Consider the following 25,875-nt stretch of genomic DNA (forward strand, 5'->3'; position numbering starts at 1 on the left):
TGGTATGCCATATATTTCTAACATTACTGAGCAGATACAAAAATTTTAATAATGCAATGGTAAGGCTGAAGAAGGGGGAAAGACACAGCCAAAAATAACTATACATGGATCTGACAGGAAAAGAAGAACATCTTTTAAGGCACTGAGTTCAAAACATAGAAAAACCTAAAGTCAAGTTCTCCCATATCTCCATTAAGAAACCTCAACTCTGGCATTACAATTAAGAGATCCCACAGAGGTAGTGATAGGAAGGGAATTGTACATTTATATATTTATAAGAATTTCCCTGAAGCTAGGAATAAGAACAGAAATATTAAGACTTCTTTCTTTTTCTTTTCTCAGGGAAGGCTTAAAACCAAAATGCAAATGTAGAATCTAAAATTCATAAATTAATACTGATATTGTTAAAGCAGCTTTAAAGTAGGCAATCATCCTAGGTTCCAAGTTTTTTCTGCTTAAGTACCAAGTCTGAACCACCTGTCTGTTAATTGATTCTCTGTAATCCAATCTTGCCAACACAACAGTTGGGATCTAGCAACATTTTCCCAACTTCCATTGCTGATCCTGAAAGATGCAAATCATAAAATGTTTTTGCCATTAATGCATTTCATCTTTAATTTCTTCCTACTTCAAGGGATCTGGACCTGCCATTTTCTCCATGGCAATACAACTGGAGATCAAATCCTATTTCCCTTCTCTGGGATGATAAAAGGTGTATTTCAAGTAAATAACAACAAATACCTTTTTGCTACTCTTCCCTTTCCAGACATTTCTCTTTTCTCTTTCCCTGTCCCAACTCCCTATCTCAGAGACCCCATCATCAAAAATGACTTGGGCTGTATTAGAGATTTTTCTAGGTGAGGGTAACAGCCTCCTACAGAAAGAGAATGATAAGTATTTCTGAAGTTCGCCCAAACAGTAGGAACTCTGTATGCTCAGCAGGGAGTATTGGATGGCAACTCATGGGCCCAGTCAGAAGCTATCCCAGAGAGACAGGTAGCTGGGCCTGGCTATCCTCTGCAGGAAAGAGGGGAAAAAAAGGAATTAAATTCAATATATAAACAAAGAAAATAAACCAAACACATCTAAAATGACACTTGGTCCACCTGTCTCTATGGTTAGGCTAAAGCTTCGAAATGGCACACAATAGCATCTTATTGTTAGCATCTGGTTCACAAAGGGGGTCAGAAAAAAGAAAAACATTGCAAGCCGAAAAAGGACAACTTGACAGAAAATGGCACAATTTCACCCTAGCCCTTATCTGGGCTTCTCATCTTCCCCCCAAACCAGGAGAAATCTCTCAAGCCTACGGAGAAAACCTAGTGGTGGTTTTCTCCTAGTGGTGGCCAATGGCCAGGATTAATTTCAAACTGGTATTTTTTGCCTATAAGCCTCTAATAACCAATTTTGTTTGTCAAATTTGGTTTGGCGAGTTATCTTTTAGGTCTATTTTGAGCCCCAAGTGATTCTGCACCTCTGGAAAACTGCAGCAAATTACTTCACTAATCAAGATAAATAGAACCATGTGAACTGTCAAGTTTTATTCCAAATTAAAAATATATGTTTTCCCCATGATTGCTAATTAAGAAAACCGTATTCTAAACAGTCATTCAAATGTTTACTTGGCACATCCTCTGGTTTCTTCTTCTCATTTACAATAAAGCAAGAGAGCAGGTCTAGAATGATGGGGGCTCAATGTCAAAGGCAGTAACTTCTGTAATGTAACTTCTCCACAACCTCTCTCTTTCCATCCATAACCTCTCCTTCTGAAAAAACACCAAACTGGTGCACAAAGAAAATCCAGTAATGAAATACTTTACAAAAGCATCTAAGAAAAGGGAGCAGGCACAGTGGTAGAGAACGGAGTCAGGCAGATGAAGTTATTGAGCCAGAATTTTTGGTTCCTTACTTTATGGCACTTCTAGTTTTTCTTTTTTCTTTTTTTTTTTTTTTAAAGATTTTATTTATTTATTTGACAGAGAGAGATTACAAGTAGGCTGAGAGGCAGGCAGAGAGAGAGAGGAGGAAGCAGGCTCCCCGCTGAGCAGAGAGTCCGATGCGGGACTCGATCCCAGGACCCTGGGATCATGACCTGAGCCGAAGGCAGCGGCTTAACCCACTGAGCCACCCAGGCGCCCCTAGTTTTTCATTCTTTTGCCAACACACACCGAGCACCTACAAGGCACAAAAGCTCTGCAAAAAAGCCGATCTTAAGGAACAGAACAATCTGCTCATCCCAGGTCAAATGGAAACAGAACTCCACCAACACCCTCAGCAATTGCCTCTCCCCCGACTTCTTTTTTTGCAATGAGAAGGATACCCTTTAAGCTCCACACAAAGGCACACTTAGAAAACTCAATAAAATTTTATAAAATTAAAAAGTTGATATTAAAGCTTGATATTATATAAATAAATGTGTGGAAGCAAGTTGTTCTAGCAACAGACTATCTTCCTGATTTCAATTTTATAAAATCCAGCCAGAGCAAAGTTTGTATTTCGGGACCAGATTGTTTTATAACCCCACAAGCCTCTTCCTGGCCACTTTCCAGCATTGTGAAGCACAGCCTGGAGGATTTTGGATTTACATACACTTCTCCCACATAAACAAGTTTCTTTCCTTTCCAGTTTTTAAATATTCCACTTCAGTTTCTTAAACTGGCATCTGAATTATGGACACATAATGGCAATTACCAATTTCTTTTTGGTGAAATTAAATCAGGATAGGGGGAATGCCTGCTCCTTTGGAAGCAGAACATATATTTTCTCTTCCCAAAACCTTGCTTCTCACCCACCTCCTAATTAGTTTTCTTCTCTACCAGGTACATGTCATAAATATAAGGCAAAATTTAAGGTCACTTGACGATGCAATTATAAAAAGCTCTGTGCATGTCTATACTAGGAATGTTATCTTAAAATCTTCTGATACAAAGTCAGTTATTTAAAAAACAATCAACCCACAACATCCAACATTCTTTTACCTCTAAGTTTAAAGTGGGGATGTGAGCTAAGAAAATTGGTCCTTATTCTTTTGGTCCTTCAAAAGAAGTATTTCCTAAATTTGGCTTTGAATTTTCCAGTTGCATAGCAAGCCTTCCTGAGCCCAAGCACTGTTACCCTGCTATAGTTTTCTTCTTAAGGACATTCTTAATTTTTATACAATGTCTGTCCTCTGTATTTTCTTTTAAAAAGAGGAAAGAGGAAATAGATGGACATAGTACAAGTTGTGGCCCTCGCACATTAAGATGAAACAGTTTCCAAGGGAACTCCAGAATGAGGCTCTATGGTTCCTCCTGCCCCATTCTCTTCCGTGTCTCTCTCTTCCATCTCCCCCTCTGTCACTACTACAGCATCTACTTCGGCCACCTCTTCAACCATGGTGAAATCAACTCCATTGGGCTGTTGTCTGGCCATAGCCTCTAGCTTGAGGCGGTACTGCTCTGCTTCCTGTTCTTTCTTTAGGAGCTGGTGTCGGTATTCCTGGGCTCTTCGATTGGCCTCTTGGAGCTGCTGTTGGAGTAGCTCTCTTTCAGTGCCCTCCTGTAAAGGTAAACAATGTCACCACCAGGTTAAGAATTCTTGATCCCAGATTATCCGCAGAGTAGACAAAAAGCGTAAAGGAGGGTTCAGGCCTTAAAAGTTTTTGGCTTTTGATTCTTTCCTTTCTCTTCTATCTACTGCTGCTAAGAACATTACCTTGCTCTCCTCCACACTGTTTGTCCTCTCTTCTATTCTTGGTTTCTTAGTCAGAGGCAGCTTCTCTGCTTCTTCCTCCTCTTCAATTACAGTTTCCTCTGTAACCTGACCAGCAGGTACAGTTAGAACTAAAAGCCAAAGGACACCAATTGGAGGTAATGAATACATAGTGAAACAAAGAGGTTTTGCCTACTTTATTATTTTTTTTAAGATTATATTTACTTATTTGACCCAGAGAGAGATAGTGAGAGAGGGAACACAAGCAGGGGGAGTGGGAGAGAGAGAAGCAGGCTCCCTGTGGATGGGAAGCCTAACCTGGGACTCGATCCCAGGACACTGGGATCATGAACTGAGCTGAAGGCAGATGCTTAACCGACTGAGCCACCCAGGTGCCCACCTACTTTATTATTTAAGATTTTATTTTTATGTAACCTCTACACCCAAGGTGGAGCTCAAATTTACAATCCTGAAATCAAGAATTACAAGCTCTGCCAACTGAGCCAGGCAGGTACCCCTGCTTGCTTTAAATTAGAACATAAACTGAAATATATTAGCTGAAATCTTATTATTCATATCTCTTTGGATCTTAAAATCAACAGGTAAATCATGGCCTACAGAAAGAAACAGGAAAGATTAGAGTATCAAATTTGGAAGCCATGCAGTTAACATCGGGTCTGATGCTCTTATATAAAGATGTCTAACTCAGGGGGCACATGGGTGGCTCAGTCAGTTAAGCATCTGTCTTTGGCTCAGGTCATGGTCCCAGGGTCCTGGGATTGAGCTCCACATCAGGCTCCCTGTTCAGCAGGAAGTTTGCTTTTCCCTCTCCCTCTGCCACTCCCCTGCTTGTGCTTTCTCTCAAATAAACAAATAAAACCTTTAAAAAAAATGTCTAACTAACTCTAGGAGCACCTGGGTAGCTCAGCCGGTTAAGCGTCCAACTCTTGATTTCAGCTCAGGTCATGATCTCAGGGTCATGAGATCCAGCCCTGCACTGGGCTCTGCACTGAGCGTGGAGGTTGCCTAAGTTTCTCTCTCTGCCCACCCCCACCCCTGCTTGCTCTCTCTCTCTCTCTCTCTCTAAAATAAAGAAGTCTAACTTTGGCCAATAAGCTTACAATTCCTTGGGAGTAACCTGTCTAATGAAGGCCTAATGTCTTTACATAACATTTTTTTTTTTAAAGATTTTATTTATTTATTTGACAGAGAGAAATCACAAGCAGATGGAGAGGCAGGCAGAGAGAGAGAGAGAGGGAAGCAGGCTCCCCGCCGAGTAGAGAGCCCGATGCGGGACTCGATCCCAGGACCCTGAGATCATGACCTGAGCCGAAGGCAGCGGCTTAACCCACTGAGCCACCCAGGCGCCCCTTTACATAACATTTTTGAGGAACTTCACATGAAAGCAGTTTACCACTCACTATATCCAATTTAATAAATTTCTCTTTTGTAGATAAATGAGAAAAAGGTCAACAAACAGTTCAATGCACTGCACATCTATCAGAATGGCTAAAATTTTAAAAAATGGCGATAACACCAGACACTGACATGGATGTGGCAACACTGGATTACTCATAAATTGTTAGTGGGACTATAAAATGGTACAGTCACTCTAGGAAATAGTTCACGCTCTGTCAAAGTATTTATAAAATTAGACATGTTTACAAAACTAAACATGTACTTAGCATGCAACCCAGCAATTGCACCTTGGGGCATTTATCCCAGAGAACTCAAAATCTATATTCCCATAAAACATGTACACTATTGGACATAACAGCTTTATTCACAGATAGCAAAAAACTAGAAACAAGTTAAATGTCCTTCAATGAATGGTTAAACAAACTGTGGTAATCCATACCATGGATACTATTCAGCAATAAAAAGGAGTGAACTATTGATACAAACAACAACTTGGATAGATTTTAAGGGAATTATGCTGAGAGAAGAAAAGCCAATCTCAAAAGGTTCCATATTACATGATTCCATTTATTATAATATTCTTGGAATGACAAAAGTATAGAGTTAGAAAACAAATGAGTTAGTGGTTGCCAGGGGTCAGGAATGGGTTGGGAAGTGAGATGGAACTTTTCTCTCTCTCTCTCTCTCTCTTTTTTTTTAGAGAGAGCAAGCAAGAGAGCGCCTGAGCACGTGTGAACAGGAAGTAGGCAGGGAGGCAGTGTGCCAGAGGAGAGAATCTCAAGCAGACTCCACACTCTTTGGAGCCCACATGGGGCTCAATTTAATCATCCTAAGATTATAACCTGAGCTGAATCCGAGAGTTGGATACTTAACCATGTGAGTCATCCAGGTGCTTTGGAACTGTTCTCTGTCTCAACTGTGGTGGTGCTCACACAAATCTACACTTGTATTCACTGCAGAGAACTAAGTGCATACACAAGCACATACATGAATACATATAAAATTGGAAAATTTTCAATAAGGTTGGCGAATTGTATCAATGTCAATTTCCTGTCTGTGATATTGTATTACTGCAAAATGTTACCAATGGGGGAAACTGGGTGATAGGGACACTGTATCTCTCTGTATTATTTCTCACAACTGTACACACTGGGGCACCTGGGTGCCTCAGTCAGTTAAATGTCTGACTCTTGATCTCAGCTCAGGTCTTGATCATAGGTCATGAATTCAAGCCCCACACTGGACTCCATACTGGATGTGGAGCCTATGTAAAAAACACACTAGAGGGGTGCTGCCTGAGTGGTTTAGTTGGCTAAGCATCTGCCTTTGGCTCGGGTCATGATCTCAGGGTCCTGGGATCAAGCCCTCTGTGGGGCTCTCTGCTAAGTGGGGAGTCTGCTTCTTTCTCTCACTCTTCCTTTGTACTCTCCCTCTTTCTATCAAGTAAATAAATAAAATAGTTTTTAAAAAAACCCAAACTATACACATATCTACAATGATCACAAAATTAAAAACTTTAAAATTCTATTTAGGTTTTAGGTTACATTATGATTTTTCTTTTTTTTTTTTTTTTTTTTTTTTTTTAAAGATTTTATTTATTTATTTGACAGAGAGAAATCACAAGTAGATGGAGAGGCAGGCAGAGAGAGAGAGGGAAGCAGGCTCTCTGCTGAGCAGAGAGCCCGATGCGGGACTCGATCCCAGGACTCTGAGATCATGACCTGAGCCGAAGGCAGCGGCTTAACCCACTGAGCCACCCAGGCGCCCCATGATTTTTCTTTAAAACAGAAAATTTACCTAGTTACTTGGTTTGGCTGATTTAAAATTTAGCTTGTATTCCTTGGTTACTCATCAACTGATGGCAATAGAAAGCAGCTTAGATATCTGCTAGGTGGAAAAGGCAGTTTAGTTGGGATTTTAAAACATCCTGAAGATAATTCATAAAATCTCAGCTTTCCTTCTTTGTGCCTGGTTAAATACATTTGTAAAAGGTGGTATAGTTCATCCGGGCAAAACTTCAAATATTTTGTCCCCTCAAAACAACTCCACTCTCATTTATTTGACTCCATTATAAGCAGAGTTTCTCACCTACCCAAGGAAGCCCCAAAGCTTTAAACCATGTTCACAAAAACATCAATAGTATATTCCCCCCCCCAAAATAGGAATTTATGATACTAAAACTTGAATTATTCAGGGTTTGGTTTTTTTTTAAGATTTTATTTCTTTGACAGAGAGAGAAAGCAAGAATATAAGAGCTGAGTGGGGGGAGGTGCAGAGGGAGAAGCAGACTCCCCACCAAGCAGGGAGTCAGATAAGGGGCTCAAGGCAGAAGCTTAACTGACTGAGCCACCCAGGCACCCCAATTATATAGGTCTAATATCTGTTTTTTCTTTCTATGCTACAAAGATCCACCAAGTTAAATAGTTTGAAAATTATAAAATCCCCATCATTATTGAGGCCAAGTCAAAATTTTGGTGACTCAAATGCAATAAACCAATCCTCCTCTTTCAAACTCCAATTTTTTTTTTTTTTTAAGACAGAGACAGAGAGAGTGCAAGCAAAGGAGGGGCAGCACAGAAGGAGAGGGAGAGAGAGAAACTTAAGCAGGCTCCATTCCTAGCATGGAGCCCAAAGCGGGCCTCAATCTCACCAACCTAAGATCATGACCTGAGCCAAAATCAAGAGTCAGACACTTAACCAAGTGAGCCACCCAAGTACCTCAAACTCCAGTATTTTTAAGTAATGAAGTTATAATGATTAGTTGCTCTTGAAAAAACAAAAACGAAACTATTGATGTATTTCTTGAAGAAGTAATACATTCACATGGTTCAAAAATTAAAAGTTATGGGGCGTCTGAGTGGCTCAGTTGGTTGACTGCCTGCCTTCAGCTTAGGTCATGAACTTATAGTTCCAGAATAAAGCCCCCAAGTCAGGCTCCCTGCTCAGAGAGGAGTCTGCTTCTCCCTCTCTCTCTGCCTCCTTCCCCGCTCGTGCTCTGTCTCTTTTGCTTTCAGTTTCTCTCTCTCTCTCTCAAAAAAATAAAATCTTTAAAAATATATTAAAAGTTATAAAAACATATGTAGTGAAAAGTCTCCCAAGCATCCCCAGCTACTCAGGTACCTTCTCAGGAGGCAACCAATTTTTTTTTGTTTTTTAAGATTTTATTTATTTGTTTTGCAGAGAAAGACGCAGAGAAAGGGCACAAGCAGAGGGAGCAGGAGAGGGAGATGGAGGCTCCCCACTGACCAGGATGCTGGACGTGGGATCATGACCTGAGCCGAAGGCAGATGCTTAGCTGAGCCACCCAGGCATCCCCCCACTTTTTTTTTTTTTTTTTTTTTTTTTAAATAAGTAATTCTTTTTTTTTTTTTTTAAGATTTTTTATTTATTTCTTTGACAGAGAGAGATCACAAGTAGGCAGAGAGGCAGGCAGAGAGAGAGGAGGAAGCAGGCTCCCTGCTGAGCAGAGAGCCCGATGCGGGACTCGATCCCAGGACCCTGAGATCATGACCTGAGCCGAAGGCAGCGGCTTAACCCACTGAGCCACCCAGGCGCCCCACTTTTTTTTTTTTTAAGATTTTATTTATTTATTTGACAGAGAGAGCACAAGCAAGGAGGTAACCAATGTTATCGATGTTATTCTTGAATATTCCTTCAGAAATGGTTTAAGTCAATGAATATATTAGCAAATATACATATATTTCCCCCTTTTAAAAAATACAAGTGTAACATATTCTACACACTGTTCTGCATCTTACTTTTGTCACGTAACAATATGGTTTTGGGATGATATCATGCTAGTATATAAAGTACTTCTTCATTGTTTTCAGCAGCTGCACAGCACTCCAATGTATGGGTGTACCATAATTTCTTTATCTAGTTCCCTACTGACATATACTTATGTTCTTTTTTTCATTTTTTATTGGAGTATAGTTAATCCACAGTGTTACACTAGTTTCAGGTGTACAACACAGTGACTCAAGCTCTCTATACATTATGTTATGTTCACCACATACAGCTACCATCTACTTAGGTTATTTTAAATCTTGGACGACTATAAATAGTGCTATAATGAATAACTCAGTATATATTTCATTTCTGTGTGAATATAAATTCTTAGAAAAGAACTTTTTAGTCAAACGGTATGTGTATCTTTAATACTGATAGGTACTGGGAGCTCCTGGGTGGCTCAGTCGGTTAAGCATCTGCCTTTGGCTCAGGTCATGATCTCCAGGTTCTGGGAATAAGCCCCAATTCAGGCTCCCTGCTCACTGGGGAATCTGCTTCTCCCTCTGCCCCTCCTCCCTGCTTGAGAGCACATAAGTACTCTGTCTCCCATAAATAAATTTTTTTTTTAAATGCTGATAGATAATTGCAATCAATTCTTTAGAGGATACATTAATTTACACTCTCAGCAGTGATTTTTTTTTTTTTTTTACATTTTATTTTTAAATACTCTCTACACCCAACATGGGACTAGAACTTACAATTCTGACATCAAGGATCACAAGCTATACTGACTGAGCCAGCCAGTGATTTATGAGTGCCTATTTCCCCACACCTCTGACAACACAGTGTTATAATGGTATCTCACTGCAGAACTGACTTGCATTTCTCTTGCTATGTATGAAGTAGGTTGAACACATTTCACTGTTTTTTAAATATATATATATATTTTTTTAAAGATTTTATTTATTTATTTGACAGAGATCACAGGCAGAGAGGCAGGCAGAGAGAGAGGAGGAAGTAGGCTCCCTGCCAAGCAGAGAGCCTGATGCGGGGCTCGTTCCCAGGACCCCGCCATCATGACCCAAGCCGAAGGCAGAGGCTTTAACCCACTGAGCCACCCAGGCGCCCCCATATTTCCATGTTTTCAAAACGCATCAGTATTTTATGTGAACTACTAGTTCATACTATTTTCTCTTTTATCTACCAGACTATTGGCTTTTACCCACACGTTTTATATATATTAGGGAAATCAGGTTTTGCCAGCCTAGTTTCCATTTCTTTTTTTCTTGGAGCCAACCTGGTATCTGGCATTCTTTTAGTCCCACTTTAGTCCCACTTACTTTAATGCTTCATATTTAGAGGACTGTGGAATGTCTAAAATATCTTTTCAGGGCACCTGGTTTGCTCAGTGGGTTAAGCCTCTGCCTTAGGCTCAGGTCATTATCTCAGGGTCCTGGGATCGAGCTGCATTGGATTCTCTGCTCAGCAGAAAGCCTGCTTCCCCCTCTATCTCTGCCTGCCTCTCTGCCTACTTGTGATCTCTCTCTCTGTCAAATAAATAAATACAATATTTAAAAAATAAAAATAAAAATAAATATCTTTTCATACACACTTGTCTGAATGGGATAACTTACCTTGCTGTCCATCTTGCATAGTTACAATAAATGGCTGGCCAATGCTTCCAGTAGGGATCGCAGTTTGAATATTACCCAGAGGGACTCCATCAGTCACTATAGTGATGACCCTTTGGCCTCCGCTCCCCACCACTTGCTGGACTGATGAGTCAACAGAATTTCCCTCTATGACTTCCTCTGAATTAGCTAAGGATGACGAAAATGAATTGGAAATTTCAGCTTTCTCAAAAAATAGGAGTATAACAATTTCAACCTTCTTGAAATTGATTGTATCAGGGATAGGAAAACTTGAGAAAAAAAGTTAGATTAAAGTTTCTAATGCAAGTTCTAGCGAACAATGCTAAGTTGGAGGAGAAAAGAAAATAGTAAATGCAATAAATAGTATTTTCAAAAATGTCTTCACTGAGATGGGTTCACTAAGAATGGGTTCTATGCACAAATACACTTCCAAAATGCCAGTTTATATATGCTTAAATTTTTTGTTTGTTTTTTAAAAAGTATCAGAAACCCCAACAGGCTAATGAGCACTGTGATTCTCCAAAAGGAGAGAAGATATGCTGAGTTTCCCTAGCATATTTGATCTTGGAGTTCTTTTTTCAAGAAGCATCTTGAAAGTCTAAATAAATCTATGGAGTTAGAAAAATAATTACAGGGCGCCTGGGTGGCTCAGTGGGTTAAGCCGCTGCCTTCGGCTCAGGTCATGATCGAGTCCCGAATCGGGCTCTCTGCTCAGCAGGGAGCCTGCTTCCCTCTCTCTCTCTCTGCCTGCCTCTCCGTCTACTTGTGATTTCTCTCGTCAAATAAATAAATAAAATCTTTAAAAAAAAAAAAAAGAAAGAAAAGAAAAATAATTACAGAGTAGATCTATTTCTATAAGAAAATGTATTAACAAAATAACATGTTAAGAGTCAAAACACTGATGAAGTCTGACAGACACAAATGGTAGGTGGCTTCTCCCATCTGACAAACAATAATATTATATATATATATATATAATGTTGAATCAAAATTTTCAGTTTAGAAATCAAAAAAGGGGAGGGAGGTGCCTGACTGGCTCAGTCAGAAGAGGATGAGACTCTTGATCTTCAAGCCCCACATTGGGTGTAGAGATTATGTAAATAAATAAAACTTAAAAAAAAAAAAAGATTTTCAGTTTGATTAGTCAATATCCCCAATAACTGTTAGGAAAACGAGTTCCTACTATTCCACTACAGAATTTCTCTCTCTAAAGAGACACAGGTAGGACTTTGTACTAAGTGTGATATGGACTATCCATAGGAGACACATTCAGGTGATTTAATGGAAACAGAGCATTTACATCTCTTAAAAACAAAGAACAGTTAAATGTTCTAGCAGAAAAGACCTCGAAAGATAATCTGATCCAACCTCAGCCAGAGATGAGGAGACTGAGACCTGGAGAGGATAAGTAATTTATCCAAAATCCAAAAGCAAATCAAATTAACAATCACAAGTTTAATACATTGCTTTTCCCTCTGCCATGCTGCTCACTCATACATGTCTGGATAGAGATCTTTATGATTGCTGACAGTTGGAAAAACAGAATTGGCAGAATGTTCTCACCACCCAAATGTCAATGGCAGAAAGAAATCAGAACAATCTGCTTTCATTTATGATGGAGCAGACTGTCAGAAGGCTCCAGAAAGATTCCTAGATGACTACTTAGCTCTACCTAATACTATTTGGCCCTACTTATATGAAGCCCTAAGCCTTCTCCCCACAGGCTACCAGCTCTAGCTAAGACACTTGACCCTCTTTTGTTCTGTATATCAGAAGGCCACTATACAGCATATATCTGCCCAACTCCACTGGAAATGTCAAAATATCATTTCCAGTGAAAATAAAAGCAAGCCACCCTAAAGTACACAGAATATGACAATGAGAGACGTAGCAGTGTTACATATTGTCAAAATTATTTTTTTTTAAAGATTTTATTTATTTATTTGACAGAGGGAGAGAAATCACAAGCAGGCAGAGATAGAAGGGGAAGCAGGCGCCCCGCTGATCAGAGAGCCTGATGCGGGGCTTGATCCCAGAATCCTAGGATCATGACCTGAGCCAAAGGCAGAGGCTTTAACCCACTGAGCCACCCAGGTGCCCCTATTTTGACGCTTTAAATACAACATATCTAAGCTGCTATTTTGAATCATTCTATGATAGCACCAGTCAAAACATAATATAGAGTATTTCCCAAATAATCTGCTAATAGAAGACTAAACATTTCAATCTGAAGAAACTGGAGCAAACAAACTTGAAACTGCAAAAATACAAAGAAATGACTGAGTCATTCTCTAATATTATTCAGCCATCTGATTATATTGCTTAAGTGATTTTTCTTTCTGAAGTTCAGTGACTCTACAGTCCTCTTTCTTAGATGTCTCTAATTAACCATAATTCTTTAATATTTCATGCAGACTAAATCTGCTGGAAATGTAAAAACAAAAGAAATGCTGATTCACCCAGCAGATATCCCTTACCTACCTGCGGCTCTGTGAGAGTTCGACAAGGGGGCTGATGCCTCAGCAAGAGCTGCAAGGGTGGCCAGCACTGAGGTGGTGGAATGTGACAAGTGTGGTGCTGAGGAGGCATGGGGGTCACCTACTTTGGTAAAAAAGGCAAATGAGGTCTGGCAGAGAGAATAAATGGGAGATTAACTAAAAATGGCTCTTATTAAATCAAAACCTCAGCTTTGCATTCTAATGTCTTCCTCTTGCTCTCCATTACAAACTGGTATTAACCAATGATCATGGTGTTAACATTCTTGGAAGGTTTAGAAAGGTTTTCCTTTAAAGTGGATTAAAGTAATATGCTTAGTAGAGGGCCACTACATTGCCCACATTTGCTCATTTTCTTGGCACTGCCAGTGCTGAGCATTCAGAGCCAATAGACCCAGAGGGCCGCCTACTCCCTAGGCTGGCTGTACAGAGCTCTCCCTGGCAGCAGGCTTACCCTAAACTAGATGGTGCTGAGGGAAGAGGGCCTGCAGATACTGCATCTATCCATAAGCCAGACAGGTGAGAAGACTCGGGATGACCTCTAACATAAGGACCAGTAAAACCTGGACATTTCATTTATTGAATGTCAAAGGGTAGTACAACTGATTCATGGTAAAAAATAATTATCTACTTTAATTTTGTCATGATATCCTTTAAAAAAAAAAAAAAAAACTTTGTTTACAACCTTTTCTTCTTATATCTGTGTGCTATCCTTACAGCTAAGTTCCAGGAGGAAAATACATTTGATCTGGCAACAGGCACACGCCTAACTTTATGAACCAAAAGTATTACTCGACAGTTTTGCATAAATATAACTTTTATAAAATGAATTGTTTTTTTTTTAAAGATTTTATTTATTTATTTGACAGAGAGAGATCACAAGTAGGCAGAGAGGCAGGCAGAGAGAGAGGAGGAAGCAGGCTCCCTGCTGAGCAGAGAGCCCGATGCGGGACTTGATCCCGGGACCTGAGATCATGACCTGAGCCGAAGGCAGCGGCTTAACCCACTGAGCCACCCAGGTGCCCCTATAAAATGAATTGTATTTCCCTATGTCTTTCATTATAATTTCAAAGATACTTTTGTGCCAGTTGTGAATTTATTCCAAATCTACCCTTCTTTGCCTTGCCTTGTCATACTGAAACCCTAACATGGACCCTAACAATATTTCTTGACAGTTAGCATGAAATTAAGTTTTGTCATACAAAATTCGTGGCTGCTCCTATATTGGTTATTCCTGTATTCTCTAGGGTTCTCCTCATAACTCCTAATAGTAGTTAATCCACTATTACTGGTAATTTTTCATGAATTGTACATGTAAGTTTAGATATTTTAGAAATCATACATATTATATATTACAATAAAATTATACAAATCACCATGTAGTTTTGTCGCCTGACTGGACTCTGACTAATACACTTACCTTCTTTTTAAGTGTATTCTTAATTTTTTAAAAAGATTCTATTTTTTAAAAAATATTTTATTTATTTATTTGACACACAGAGAGAGAAATCACAAGTAGGCAGAGAGAGAGGGGGAAGCAGGCTCTCTGCTGAGCAGAGAGCCTGATGCAGGACTCCATCCCAGGACCCTGAGATCATGACCAGAGCTGAAGGCAGAGGCTTAACCCACTGAACCACCCAGGTGCCCAAGATTCTATTTTTTTTTTTTTTTAAATTTTATTTTATTTTATTTATTTTTTTTTTTTTTTAAGATTTTATTTATTTATTTGTCAGAGAGAGAGTGAGTGAGAGCGAGCACAGGCAGACAGAGTGGAAGGAAGAGTCAGAGGGAGAAGCAGGCTCCCTGCGGAGCAAGGAGCCCGATGTGGGACTCGATCCCAGGACGCTGGGATCATGACCCGAGCCGAAGGCAGCTGCTTAACCAACTGAGCCACCCAGGCGTCCCCCCAAGATTCTATTTTTTTAAAGTAAGCTCTACACCCAATGTGGGGCTCAAACTCACAACCTGAATATTGAGAGTTGCACACTCCACTGGCCGAGCCAGCCAGGAGTCCCTCAGTTTTTTTAAAGATTTACTTATTCATTTGAGAGAGAGCAAGCATGAACACCTACATGAAGGGCAGAGGGAGAAAGACAGTCTCAAGCAGATTCCACACTGAGCACAAGCCTGATGTGGGGCTCAATCCCACAATCCATGAGACTGAGCCAAAAGCAGGAGCTGGATGCTTAACCGACTGACCCACCCAGGTGCCCCTTAATTTTTTTTAAAGATTTTATTTTTAAGGTTTTTATATTTAAAATATGTTTTCAAGATTATATTCTAATCTCTGTACCCAATGTGGGACTTGAATTTATAATCCCAGGATCAAGAGTCACATGTTCTACTGACTAAGCCAGCTAGGTGCCCCAATGTACTCTCAATTTTTGTTTTCCCACTATGCTTAAAGATTCTTTCCAGCGTTTCGTCTATCAAAAAGTCAGCTATCTGTAAAACACTTTAAAATACTTAAGGAAATTCCTTTTTAACACTCTTTATAATAAATACATCCACAGAGCAAAGAATCCTTTTCTGATATGATTAATGTAGGTAATTTAACTGCTTTATAAATTTAAATTTCAAAAAGCAGATTACTTACATAGTATTCCTAATAGCTATGAACTATCTTCTCTTACGTTTATTATTCTTTTTTTAGTAATTTCTACACTCAATATGGGGCATGAACTCACAACTCTGATATCAAGAGTCACGTGCCCTACCATCTCAGCCAGCCAGGTGCCCCAGCTACAAATGATCTTAATCTAGCTTCCGGATGATGATGGTAGCAGTGGGGGATTACCATGGAGACAGTGATGATAACTCTGTTTTATTCTTTCATTCTCTCACATAATACTCAGGAAACCAAACAGTCTGAGTGGAACACAGTGCCTGTCCTCCAGAAAGGAACCTATGTCTATCCAACAACTTCACACAGAGCAAGATCCAACTATAGCCTATTCCCTAATGTTCCCACTAAATTCATGATTTTCCCACCACACAGCTTATTACACCAAACACTGGCATAAGAACTCACAAATGAAACAAACAAGGAATAAGCAATTTTTAAATATATTTGTATATATAGCCCTTGAGGAGGTTGGAATATATCTGACAGTAAGTCACTAGCAATCTAAAAACAAGGTTGCTATTATTTTACCATACTTAAAACACTCGCACACACCAGGGCTGTTGTAATTAAAGTTCAAGTAGGCCAGGTATCAGGTAGGTCACTCAGCTAAAGTAGAATAGCTGGGTAATGCTTCTTGAAAAGGCATTGTATACTTTTTAGCACATAATGATACCAAGCTAAGGCTGTTCTCCCTTTGATTCAGACATGACTCACTCAACTTCCCCTTAACAGCAAAAGGAAGAAAGAACATTTGTGGAAAATTGGATTTAATACCCTGATATACACAGTTGAAACTAAAAAGCAATGATCCAAATTACCTCCATAGACTTATCCCTATGAATTTTAGGAAAATTAGGTACTTTATTGCTAAACAATATTAATTTTTTCCTTCTTCTCAGTATAAGACCCAACATCAATCAAAGTAAAATGCACATGGATGGTGTTATTTTAAAATGGCATTATCAGGGATGACTCTATTATTTCTACATATAATATATATAATAGAGTATATACTCTATTATATACATATGTATATGCATATATATATAATGTATCTATTCAGAATGTGGCTTAGAGAAACTCATCATATCAGGATTAAGGGGAGTGTGCTATGGTAGGATAGGCAATCTCAGTGAGTTGGTGAAAAACTAAGTAACTTGCCCAGGTCACATAGGTAGTAAATGTCAGAGGCCAGACTAGAATGCACTTCATTAGATTTCTCAAAGCCTGTACTCTTTATGAACCAATACAAAGCTATTTATATTTTACTTCGGAGTGCATCTTATGATCCTACAGAAATAGCAAATTCATCTTTGTAGATCCTACAGACATAGAAAATTCATCTTTGTAACTCTTTTCTTGCCCTGATTAATGTTTAATTTAGTCTGCCTTTCTGAACTGCTGCATTGTGATGGTAGCACTGACGACCAGTGATATCTTTAGTCACAAATGGAAAACTGAAAGCAAACTTTATAATACAAATTTTGTTATCAAAAATATCCATCGGGGGTGCCTGAATGGCTCAGTGGGTTAAAGCCTCTGCCTTCAGCTCAGGTCACGATCCCAGGGTCCTGGGATCGAGCCCCTCATCAGGCTCTCTGCTAAGCAGGGAGCCAGCTTCCCTCTCTCTCTCTCTCTCTGCCTGCCTCTCTGCCTACTTGTGATCTCTGTTGTCAGATAAATAAATAAATAAAAATCTTAACAACAGGGGCGCCTGGGTGGCTCAGTGGGTTAAGCCGCTGCCTTCGGCTCAGGTCATGATCTCAAGGTCCTGGGATCGAGCCCCGCATCGGACTCTCTGCTCTGCAGGGAGCCTGCTTCCTCCTCTCTCTCTCTCTCTCTGCCTGTCTCTCTGCCTGCTTGTGATGTCTCTCTGTCAAATAAATAAATAAAATCTTTAAAAAAAAAAAAAATCTTAACAACAAAAAAAATATCCACCAGGGCGCCTGGGTGGCTCAGTGGGTTAAAGCCTCTGCTTTCGGCTCAGGTCATGACCCCAGGGTCTTGGGATTGAGCCCCGCATAAGGCTCTCTGCTTGGCAGGGAGCCTGCTTGCCCCTCTCACTCTTCTAGGCACTCTGCCTACTTGTGATTTCTGTCTGTCAAATAAATAAATAAAATCTAAAAAAAAAAAAAAAATCCATCAAAATGATTATCCTAGGATACTTAAAACTATTCCTGGATGGAGGCACCTGGATGACTTAGTCGGTTGAGTGTCTCCCTTCAGCTCAGGTCACGATTCCAGGGCCCTAGGATTGAGCTCCTCATTGGGCTCCCTGCTTGGCAGGGAGCCTGCCTCTCCCTCACCTTCTGCCATTCCCCCACCTTGTGTTCTCTGGCTCTCTCCGTCAATAAATAAAATCTTTTTAAAAAATTACAAAAAAATATTACTGGATGATGGAGGGAAAAAAGAAGGGTGGCTTGGTTGGTTGTGCATCCAACTCTTGATTTCAGCTTAGGTCATGATCTCAGGGTGGTGAGATCAAGCCCCGTGTCTGGCTCTGCACTTGGCATGGAGCCTGCTTGGGATTTTCTCTCTCCCTCTGACCCTCTTCTCCTCCCCTTGCACACGCAACTGCACACATTCTCTCTCTCTCTCAAAAAAAAAGGAAAAAAAATTGGGTAACAGGGAAAAAAGCAAGCCACCCACCCTCCCAACCATTCAGGAAAAGAAAATCCTTGAGCCTAGTTGAATAATACAACCTGAATTTTTCTTATAACTTTTCTCCTTTCTTTTATCTGCATTAATTATCTCCCCTGAAGTGGGAGAGGCAGGTAGAATGGTTTCATGGGTAAGACAACACTGGAGAGATCAGCTCTATTATGTGATGGTTTAGCAATCTTAATTCATAGTGGCAACATACAGAAGAGAGAAACAAAAGGTTTGCCAAAAGGAACATGACAAATATGATATAGGCCCATGGGAACCAAGGCTACGAAGCTATATCCTAAATATCTTCAGCTTTGATTATCATTTCAGATCTGGTCTGAAGAATTTCAATAGTTACATGACCAACTCTAGCTCCTTTTACATGTTTATGAACATATAACTATACTGGCTTCTAAAGAATTTTGGATCCTAAAGGTACTTGTTCTAATCACTGTGGCATGTACTACAAGAAATCCAAAAGTCTGTGAATGTTCTGATTACATGTATATGTATATTTAACCTAATTTTTTTGAATTATCAAGCTGAAAGCAAAGCACAGTGATTTTTAAATGATAGTTGATGGCTTATAAAAATGAAGGTCACTACTGCCCCCTTGAGGGCATAACAGAATGAACTTTCATTAAGGAGTTATATTTACATTTAACCCTATTATTGAAGTCCTGCTATAAAATGGAAACACAAAGTTTCATAACCTCATAAAGTAGGTATTATTATATCCCAATTTTGTAGATAAGTAAAGAAGGCTTAGAGAAGTAAGAGTTTTCCAAGGTCAAGCATGTAGTCAATTAATAAATCAGTATTTGAATGCAGTTCTGAATGTAAAATTCTATGTATATTGTGTATGTTCTTTCTATTTAACCACACTGCCCCTCAATTATAACACCTCATTCAAGATCTTTCTTTGATATTGCACAAACCTTTTTTTTTTTTTTTAAGATTTTGTTTATTTATTTGACAGAGAGAGAGAGAGTACGAGCACACACATGAGCAGGGGCAGGAGGAGAGGGAGAAGCAGGCCCCCTGCTGAGCAAAGCCTGATGCGGGACTTGATCCCAGAAACCCAGGATCATGACCTGAGCTGAAGGCGACGCTTAACCAACTGAGCCACCCAGGCATCCCGATATTATACAAACTTAACTAGAATACAGTGTCTTATTTTTAAGTGAAAGTTAGAAACAGAAAAAGAAACCGAGTCAGTAAGAAAATTGATGTAAATTAGGACACAAACTCCCTCATTGTAAAACAAATATTTGTGTTTTTTTAAAAGATTTTATTTATTTGACAGGGAGAGAGATCACAAGTAGGCAGAGAGGCAGGCAGAGAGAGAGGGGAAAGCAGGCACCCCGCTGAGCAGGGAGCCCACCATAGGGCTCAATCCCAGGACCCTGAGATTATGACCTGAGCCAGAGACTTAACCCACTGAACCACCCAGGTGCCCCTAAAACAAATATTTGTAAAGAAATGTTGAAAATAGCTCAGTTTGCTCCTTTTTAGATAGATGTTTTTGTTAAAAACATACAAGTCTCAAAATGAGCTTTTCTTTGCCATTTTGTTGTTTACTTATGTTTCGAAGAATAAATCAAAGCTCTTATACTTTATTCAAAAGATCATATGTATCTCTTTTATATCGGCACTCCAATATCCATTTACATTTATTCTGGTTTATTTGTCACTGTTTTAGATTATGAGTATTTAACTATTTTCTTTAGTGGTAACCATACTGAAGCACCCTTGTGTTTTCATTTTGCAGTCATATATAACCCTTCCACAGATCAATCTGTAGAATATTTTACTTTTAATACAGTAAGCACTGATGTGTAATCCCTGTGTATGATCTCCTCTTCCCCCAGGAAGAATAAATACATTGGCTTTAAAATCTATTATAGGGGCCCCTGGGTGGCTCAGTGGTTTGGGCTGCTGCCTTTGGCTCGGGTCATGACCTCAGGGTCCTGGGATCGAGCCCCGCATCGGGCTCTCTGCTCCACAGGAAGCCTGCTTCCTCCTCTCTCTCTCTCTCTCTGCCTGCCTCTCTGCCTACTTGTGATCTCTGTCTGTCAAATAAATAAATAAAATCTTTAAAAAATAAAAAAAATAAAAAAAAATAAAATCTATTATAAATCTTCTATTTGGGGAATATTTTAATAAACGAGTAGGTATCAGATAGAGTATCAATTCATCTCATAGGAAAAACTGGGGTTCTGTTCATTTTAAGTCTAAAATAAATGCCACGTTATCAGATTATTACCTGAGGTTGTTTTGGTGTTGGTTGAAGAAACAAGGCTAGCGAGGTTGACAATTTCTCCAGATGTGAAGATGAATGGGGCAGCCACAGTCACGGGGTTGGCTCTCTCGGGATTAGCATTCACCTGATTCTGCATCGCTTCCTACCAAACAAGGCAGGATATTTCAAAGTCAGAACTTGTTAGCCTTAGTTATACAGTTACTGAACAGCAACTCCCACCCCAATGCTCTGTTGAGCAGAACTAGTGGTGGAACACAATGTCCCAGGATGCTCAGAGTTCTCATTAAGACTACTGTTTTTCTAGGGCGCCTGGGTGGCTCAGTGGGTTAAGCCTCTGCTCAGGTCATGGTCTCAGGGTCCTGGGATCTAACCCCACATTGGACTCTCTGCTCAGCGGGAAGCCTGCTTTCCCCTCTCTCTGCCTGCCTCTCTGCCTACTTGTGATCTCTCTGTCAAATACATAAATTAAAAATCTTAAAAAAAAAGAAAAAAGACTACTGATTTTCTTTTTTTTTTCTTTTTTTTTTTTTTAAAGATTTTATTTATTTATTTGACAGAGAGAGACCACAAGTAGGTAGAAAGGCAGGCAGAGAGAGAGAGGGAAGCAGGCTCCCTGCTGAGCAGAGAGCCCGATATGGGACTCGATCCCAGGACCCTGAGATCATGACCTGAGCTGAAGGCAGCGGCTTAACCCACTGAGCCACCCAGGCGCCCCAAGACTACTGATTTTCTTTTTTGTTTTGTTTGATTGTTTGTTTTCCAGATCAGGGCGACAGAGATGTTAGGTTGCTTTCCCAAGTTTATTTCTAATTTAAAGAAAAAAAGTATTATCATTTCCAAAAAAGTGTATCATTTGCAAAAACTTCTAGACAATTCACTTAACCTGTCTGGAACTTGTTTTTTTCTTATTTGGAAAATGGGGGGGGGGAGCCTAAGAAGTAATTTCCAGCATGAACATTCTATCAATTATATACAGGTCAATGTGCTAGCCGAAGATCCCTGCAGCAAATCTGCAGAGAACAATATTCTCCAGAGTTTTGTCCAACTACTTGTTCCATTTTGCCATTGAAGAAATTCCTAAGAGAATATATAACAAGCAAATAAATGAGTGCCAGATTTTAAAGTCTAGTTCCATATGCTGCATTTTGCTTCCAGGGCTCTCTGTACAATTTAGGTGTAAAGATACTTATTTTTATTTTCTGACTTTCAGAAGCAGTTTTCTACAAACATGATATCTACTTATGAAGTCCAATTACAAAAGAGCTCTAATTAAGGAAATTGAAAGCTAAAGAGGACAACTGGTCTATGGAGAACCATCAGTCAGAAAAAAAGGAATAAACAAACAAACTCCTGAAAATGCAGCAGAAATGGATACCCATTTTTTACATATAATTATCCCTTTGATTAAGAGCCTCAGTTGAAACAGATTATCCATGTACTGGTTACTGTTTTTTGGTTTTTTAAAAAAAATATTTTATTTATTTATTCGACACAGAGAGAGCGTGCGCATAAGCAGGGGGAACAGCAGAAGGAGAAGGAGAAAGCAGGCTCTTCAAAGACCCTGGGATCATGACCTGAGCCCAAGGAAAATGCCAATCATCTGAGCCACCCAGGCACCCCTGGAGTGCTTTTTAAAAAAAAATAATTTATTTATTTGACAGAGAGAGAGTACAAACAGGGGGAGTGGCAGGCAGAGGGAGCAGCAGGCTCCCAGCTGAGCAAGGAGCCCAATGTGGGACTTGATCCCAGCACCCTGGGATCATGACCTGAGCCCAAGGCAAATGCTTACCTGATTGAGCCACCCAGGCACCCTAGAATGCTATTTTTTTTTTTAAAGATACCAATGACACTGAGTCACAAGATTGAGACATATCAGAAGTTTAGAAGTACTACCTTGATAAACGGAGCAAATTTAATTTTGATTCAGATCCTATAAAAAAAAAATTTCTCAACTTCAATTGAAATGTATTCTGGGGGTATAAAACGAAACAGACCTGAAGGATGAGCAGAATTTCAGCATTCTTTTTCTCCAGGGCTATGTCAAAGGCAGATTTATCAAACTTGCTGAAAGCATGGACATCAGCTCCATATTTGATAAGTAGCTCTACAACATCTCGATGGTGGTGTTCTGTAGCCCAATGTAAAGCTGTCATCTTCAGCATGTCCTTGGCATTCACATCTGCACCATTCTATCACAGAGATGTAATTTTTTTCAAAGAGACACTGGTTATAGTAGCACAGGTGCAAGATCCCATCAGTCAAATAAAAAGAATTTCAATGGAGATTACACATATTCAAATTTAGATCACATAGAAATATCAAATGGAAAAACATTCTTCAAATTCTCCTGAATGATGACAGACATAATATCTTCAATGAGTGGGTCTTTTAAGGACAACTGGGAAATTACAACAGATGGGAAAGGAAGGGGAAAAGAACAGATTTTTGCTGCATTTATTAACAGAGAGCTGAGAGCCTACAAAAAAAGGCTTAAGTACAGAAAACACCTGCAGAAAGAGAATGAAGAAAAATCAATAAAGTCTGCTTAGCTGGTAAAAGATTAGAAAACAAAATCCTTATAGCCATGATGTCTCTTAAAAGATACACAAATCTATGCTATGAACTGTCCTAAACTTAATCTTTCCCAGCCTAGTTTCCTACCACCCGTTTAAGTAAGAAAACAGGGAGGTGAGTGTCTTTTTTACAATACAGATCTGCCACTATTACCCTAACAAGCAGTTCCACGATGTGTGCATGTCCATCAGCTGCAGCCATGTGCAAAGGGGTCCTGTCCACTTTGGTCCGGGCATCCCTGCTAACGCCTGCTCGAAGGAGCACTTCTGCTGTGGAATAATGACCATACTGGGCTGCAAGGTGGAGGGGTGATGTTCCAAGCTGCGGGAAAATAATACTCATTGAATATCAACTGTATGCAGAGTCCTAAATCATTGCCGGAGGGACACAAATGAACAAGAGGTACAGTCTATGGTTCTTGTCCTTGGAGTGACAATCTGGTTGTGCAACAGGCATAAAGAATATTAATTAAGGCAAATAAATATACCACCAATTACATGAGTGCTAAGTATAATGGATTTAAGTCAGATGGAAAGATTCCATATATATCAGGAAAGATTCTCTAAAGGACATGATGTTAAAGCAAAGCTTAGAAGAAGGTTAAAAAAAATGGATAAACAAGAATATTCTGCATTGAGTAGTGGAAAGGGGTAGGTGGGTTCAAAACAATTCTTAGGAAAACGGCAGAGACTAGAAAGTCACTGAGATTTGGTGTGCAAATTTAACTGACTGAACAGAAGTCTGTTGACACAGTAAAGCAAAGCAAAAAGACTGGAGAGATGAAGAGGCAATAAAATTTTAGCAATGGCGTGTCAATAGCAATAAGAAGCCTGGATTGTCTCAAAGTAAATCTGTAAGAATTCTCTATCTTTGGCCACTTACCCAGAGATTTATTCCTTTCTTTGTGTTAGGTCCTTTATTTTAAGCCTATGCTGTTTATATTTTGCATTCCATATACGTTCAGCCTCTCTGTCTGACTGACTTTAATTCACATTGCACTTTTCAGGTCTATTAATAGAAATGCTAATCTCATAGGTTTCCTTTTCTTCCTTTTTGTGAAGTGCTAAGTACCTGCTGGCCTCTAAAGTTATGAATTAATCACCCCAGGATAGAGGATACCAGCTCATTGAATTGTTAAAATTAGGCAATGCTAACTGACTGGCTCAGTCAGTAGAGCACATGACTCTTGATCTCAGGGTTGTGAATCTGAGCCCCACAATGGGTGTAGAGATTACTTAAAAATAAAGTCTTTGAGGGGCACCTGGGTGGCTCAGTGGGTTAAGCCTCTGCCTTCAGCCCAGGTCTGGGATCGAGTCCCAGAGCCCCACATCGGGCTCTCTTCTAGGGGAGCCTGCTTTCCCTACCCCCTCTATGCCTGCCTCTCTGCCTGCTTGTGATCTCTCTCTCTCTCTCTGTCAAATAAATAAATAATATCTTTAAAAATAATAATAATAAAATTTAAAAATAAAATCTTTGAAAAAAAAGGAAAAAAATGGTAAGGCAAGCATTAGGAATAATTAAAAGAGTTTACCAGTCTGTGGTGCAGAGATTACTTAAAAAAATAAAAATAATTAAATTAGGCAACCCTTTTAAAATCTATCTCTTCAAGATGGCTGCCTGGGCTCGTGAAATTATACCTTCCTCTTAATGTTTTTTTAGCAGTGGTAAAAAGGAAACAAAATGCCTAGACTATTTCTGATTAACCAGGACACTTTAGAGAAAATGAAACACGTAATTCATTTAGTTTAGAAATGCACTCTTATTATACTGACTTTGTTTAATTTCTAGCTAATTACAGAAACCTAGAACCTAAGTACATTCCAGGGAGAATTAAACCTTCAGAAAATACTCTAAAAAGCATTATAGAAAATCACAAGTTTGTAATACCTTACAATTACTACCTATATATCCACAGGAGACGCCTGCAATTTAGGAAACTAGAAGACGACTACATATTTAGATAAAACAAAGAAAATAAAACTCTTATAGGGAGAGTGAGGCAGAAAGGGAATGAAGAAAAATCAATAAAGTCTGTTTAGCCTTTAAGGAAAAGGTTGGAGGGATGCCTGGCTGGTTTAGTCAGTAGAGTGTGCAACTCTTGATCTCAGGGTTGTAAGTTCAAGCCCCACACTGGGTGTAGAGATTACTTAAAAATAAAATCTTTGGGGGCGCCTGGGTGGCTCAGTGGGTTAAAGCCTCTGCCTTCGGCTCAGGTCATGATCCCAGGGTCCTGGGATCGAGCCCCGCATCGGGCTCTCTGCTCAGCAGGGAGCCTGCTTCCTCCTCGCTCTCTGCCTGCCTCTCTGCCTACTTGTGATCTCTGTCTGTCAAATAAATAAAATCTTTAAAAAATAAATAAATAAATAAATAAAATCTTTGGGAAAAAAAAAGGAAGAAATTGATAACAGTGCACATTGGGAATAGTTAAAAGAACTTACCCAGTCTGTGGTGAATGGGGCGCCATTTGCCATCAATGTTCTCACTTCATCATCTTGGCCTTTTCTTGCTGCTTCTAGCAACCTCTTCCCCAAATCCACCAAAGACATCTTTATGCATAGGAACAAATGTTTTCGGGAAGCTGTAACTCAAACATAAGGAAAGCTGCCTGTAAATGTTTTTAGAAGACCTCTTGTACTTAAACATATGCAAGACACTTCTCAAGCTGACTATCCAGTAAGGCGTTTCCTTTCTACCTCACCTAACACAATCAGATACTTGGCAAAGTTTCAGGCCCTAAATAGGTCTTTAATGTTCAATATTCAGAAAAATACTTTGGAA

At 39.5% G+C, this 25,875-nt stretch overlaps 1 protein-coding gene across 8 annotated transcripts in view; it reads right to left on the reverse strand.

The window, feature by feature from the left end:
• Window positions 1-2,350: 2,350 nt before the first annotated feature.
• Window positions 2,351-25,875, reverse strand: part of GABPB2 (GA binding protein transcription factor subunit beta 2) — a 29,967-nt gene continuing 6,442 nt past the window's right edge. The window contains exons 2-9 of one of the 8 annotated variants that reach the window (XM_004776761.3): window positions 25,536-25,675; window positions 23,251-23,418; window positions 22,518-22,712; window positions 20,527-20,665; window positions 12,972-13,088; window positions 10,473-10,658; window positions 3,694-3,821; window positions 2,351-3,537 (exon numbers count right to left, since the gene is read on the reverse strand). In XM_004776761.3, the coding sequence (XP_004776818.1) occupies window positions 3,238-3,537; window positions 3,694-3,821; window positions 10,473-10,658; window positions 12,972-13,088; window positions 20,527-20,665; window positions 22,518-22,712; window positions 23,251-23,418; window positions 25,536-25,643 (1,341 nt within the window). In that variant the 5' untranslated portion in view covers window positions 25,644-25,675 and the 3' untranslated portion in view covers window positions 2,351-3,237. Of the gene's footprint in view, window positions 3,538-3,693; window positions 3,822-10,472; window positions 10,659-12,971; window positions 13,092-20,526; window positions 20,666-22,517; window positions 22,713-23,250; window positions 23,419-25,535; window positions 25,676-25,875 lie in introns of all 8 variants that reach the window. The other 7 variants (XM_004776760.3, XM_045083094.1, XM_045083093.1 and 4 more) reach the window with 7 other exon arrangements.

This window comes from Mustela putorius, unplaced genomic scaffold (genome assembly GCF_011764305.1).
Source record: "Mustela putorius furo isolate JIRA1106 unplaced genomic scaffold, ASM1176430v1.1 tig00000695_pilon_pilon_pilon, whole genome shotgun sequence".
Classification (NCBI taxonomy): Eukaryota; Metazoa; Chordata; class Mammalia; order Carnivora; family Mustelidae; genus Mustela; species Mustela putorius.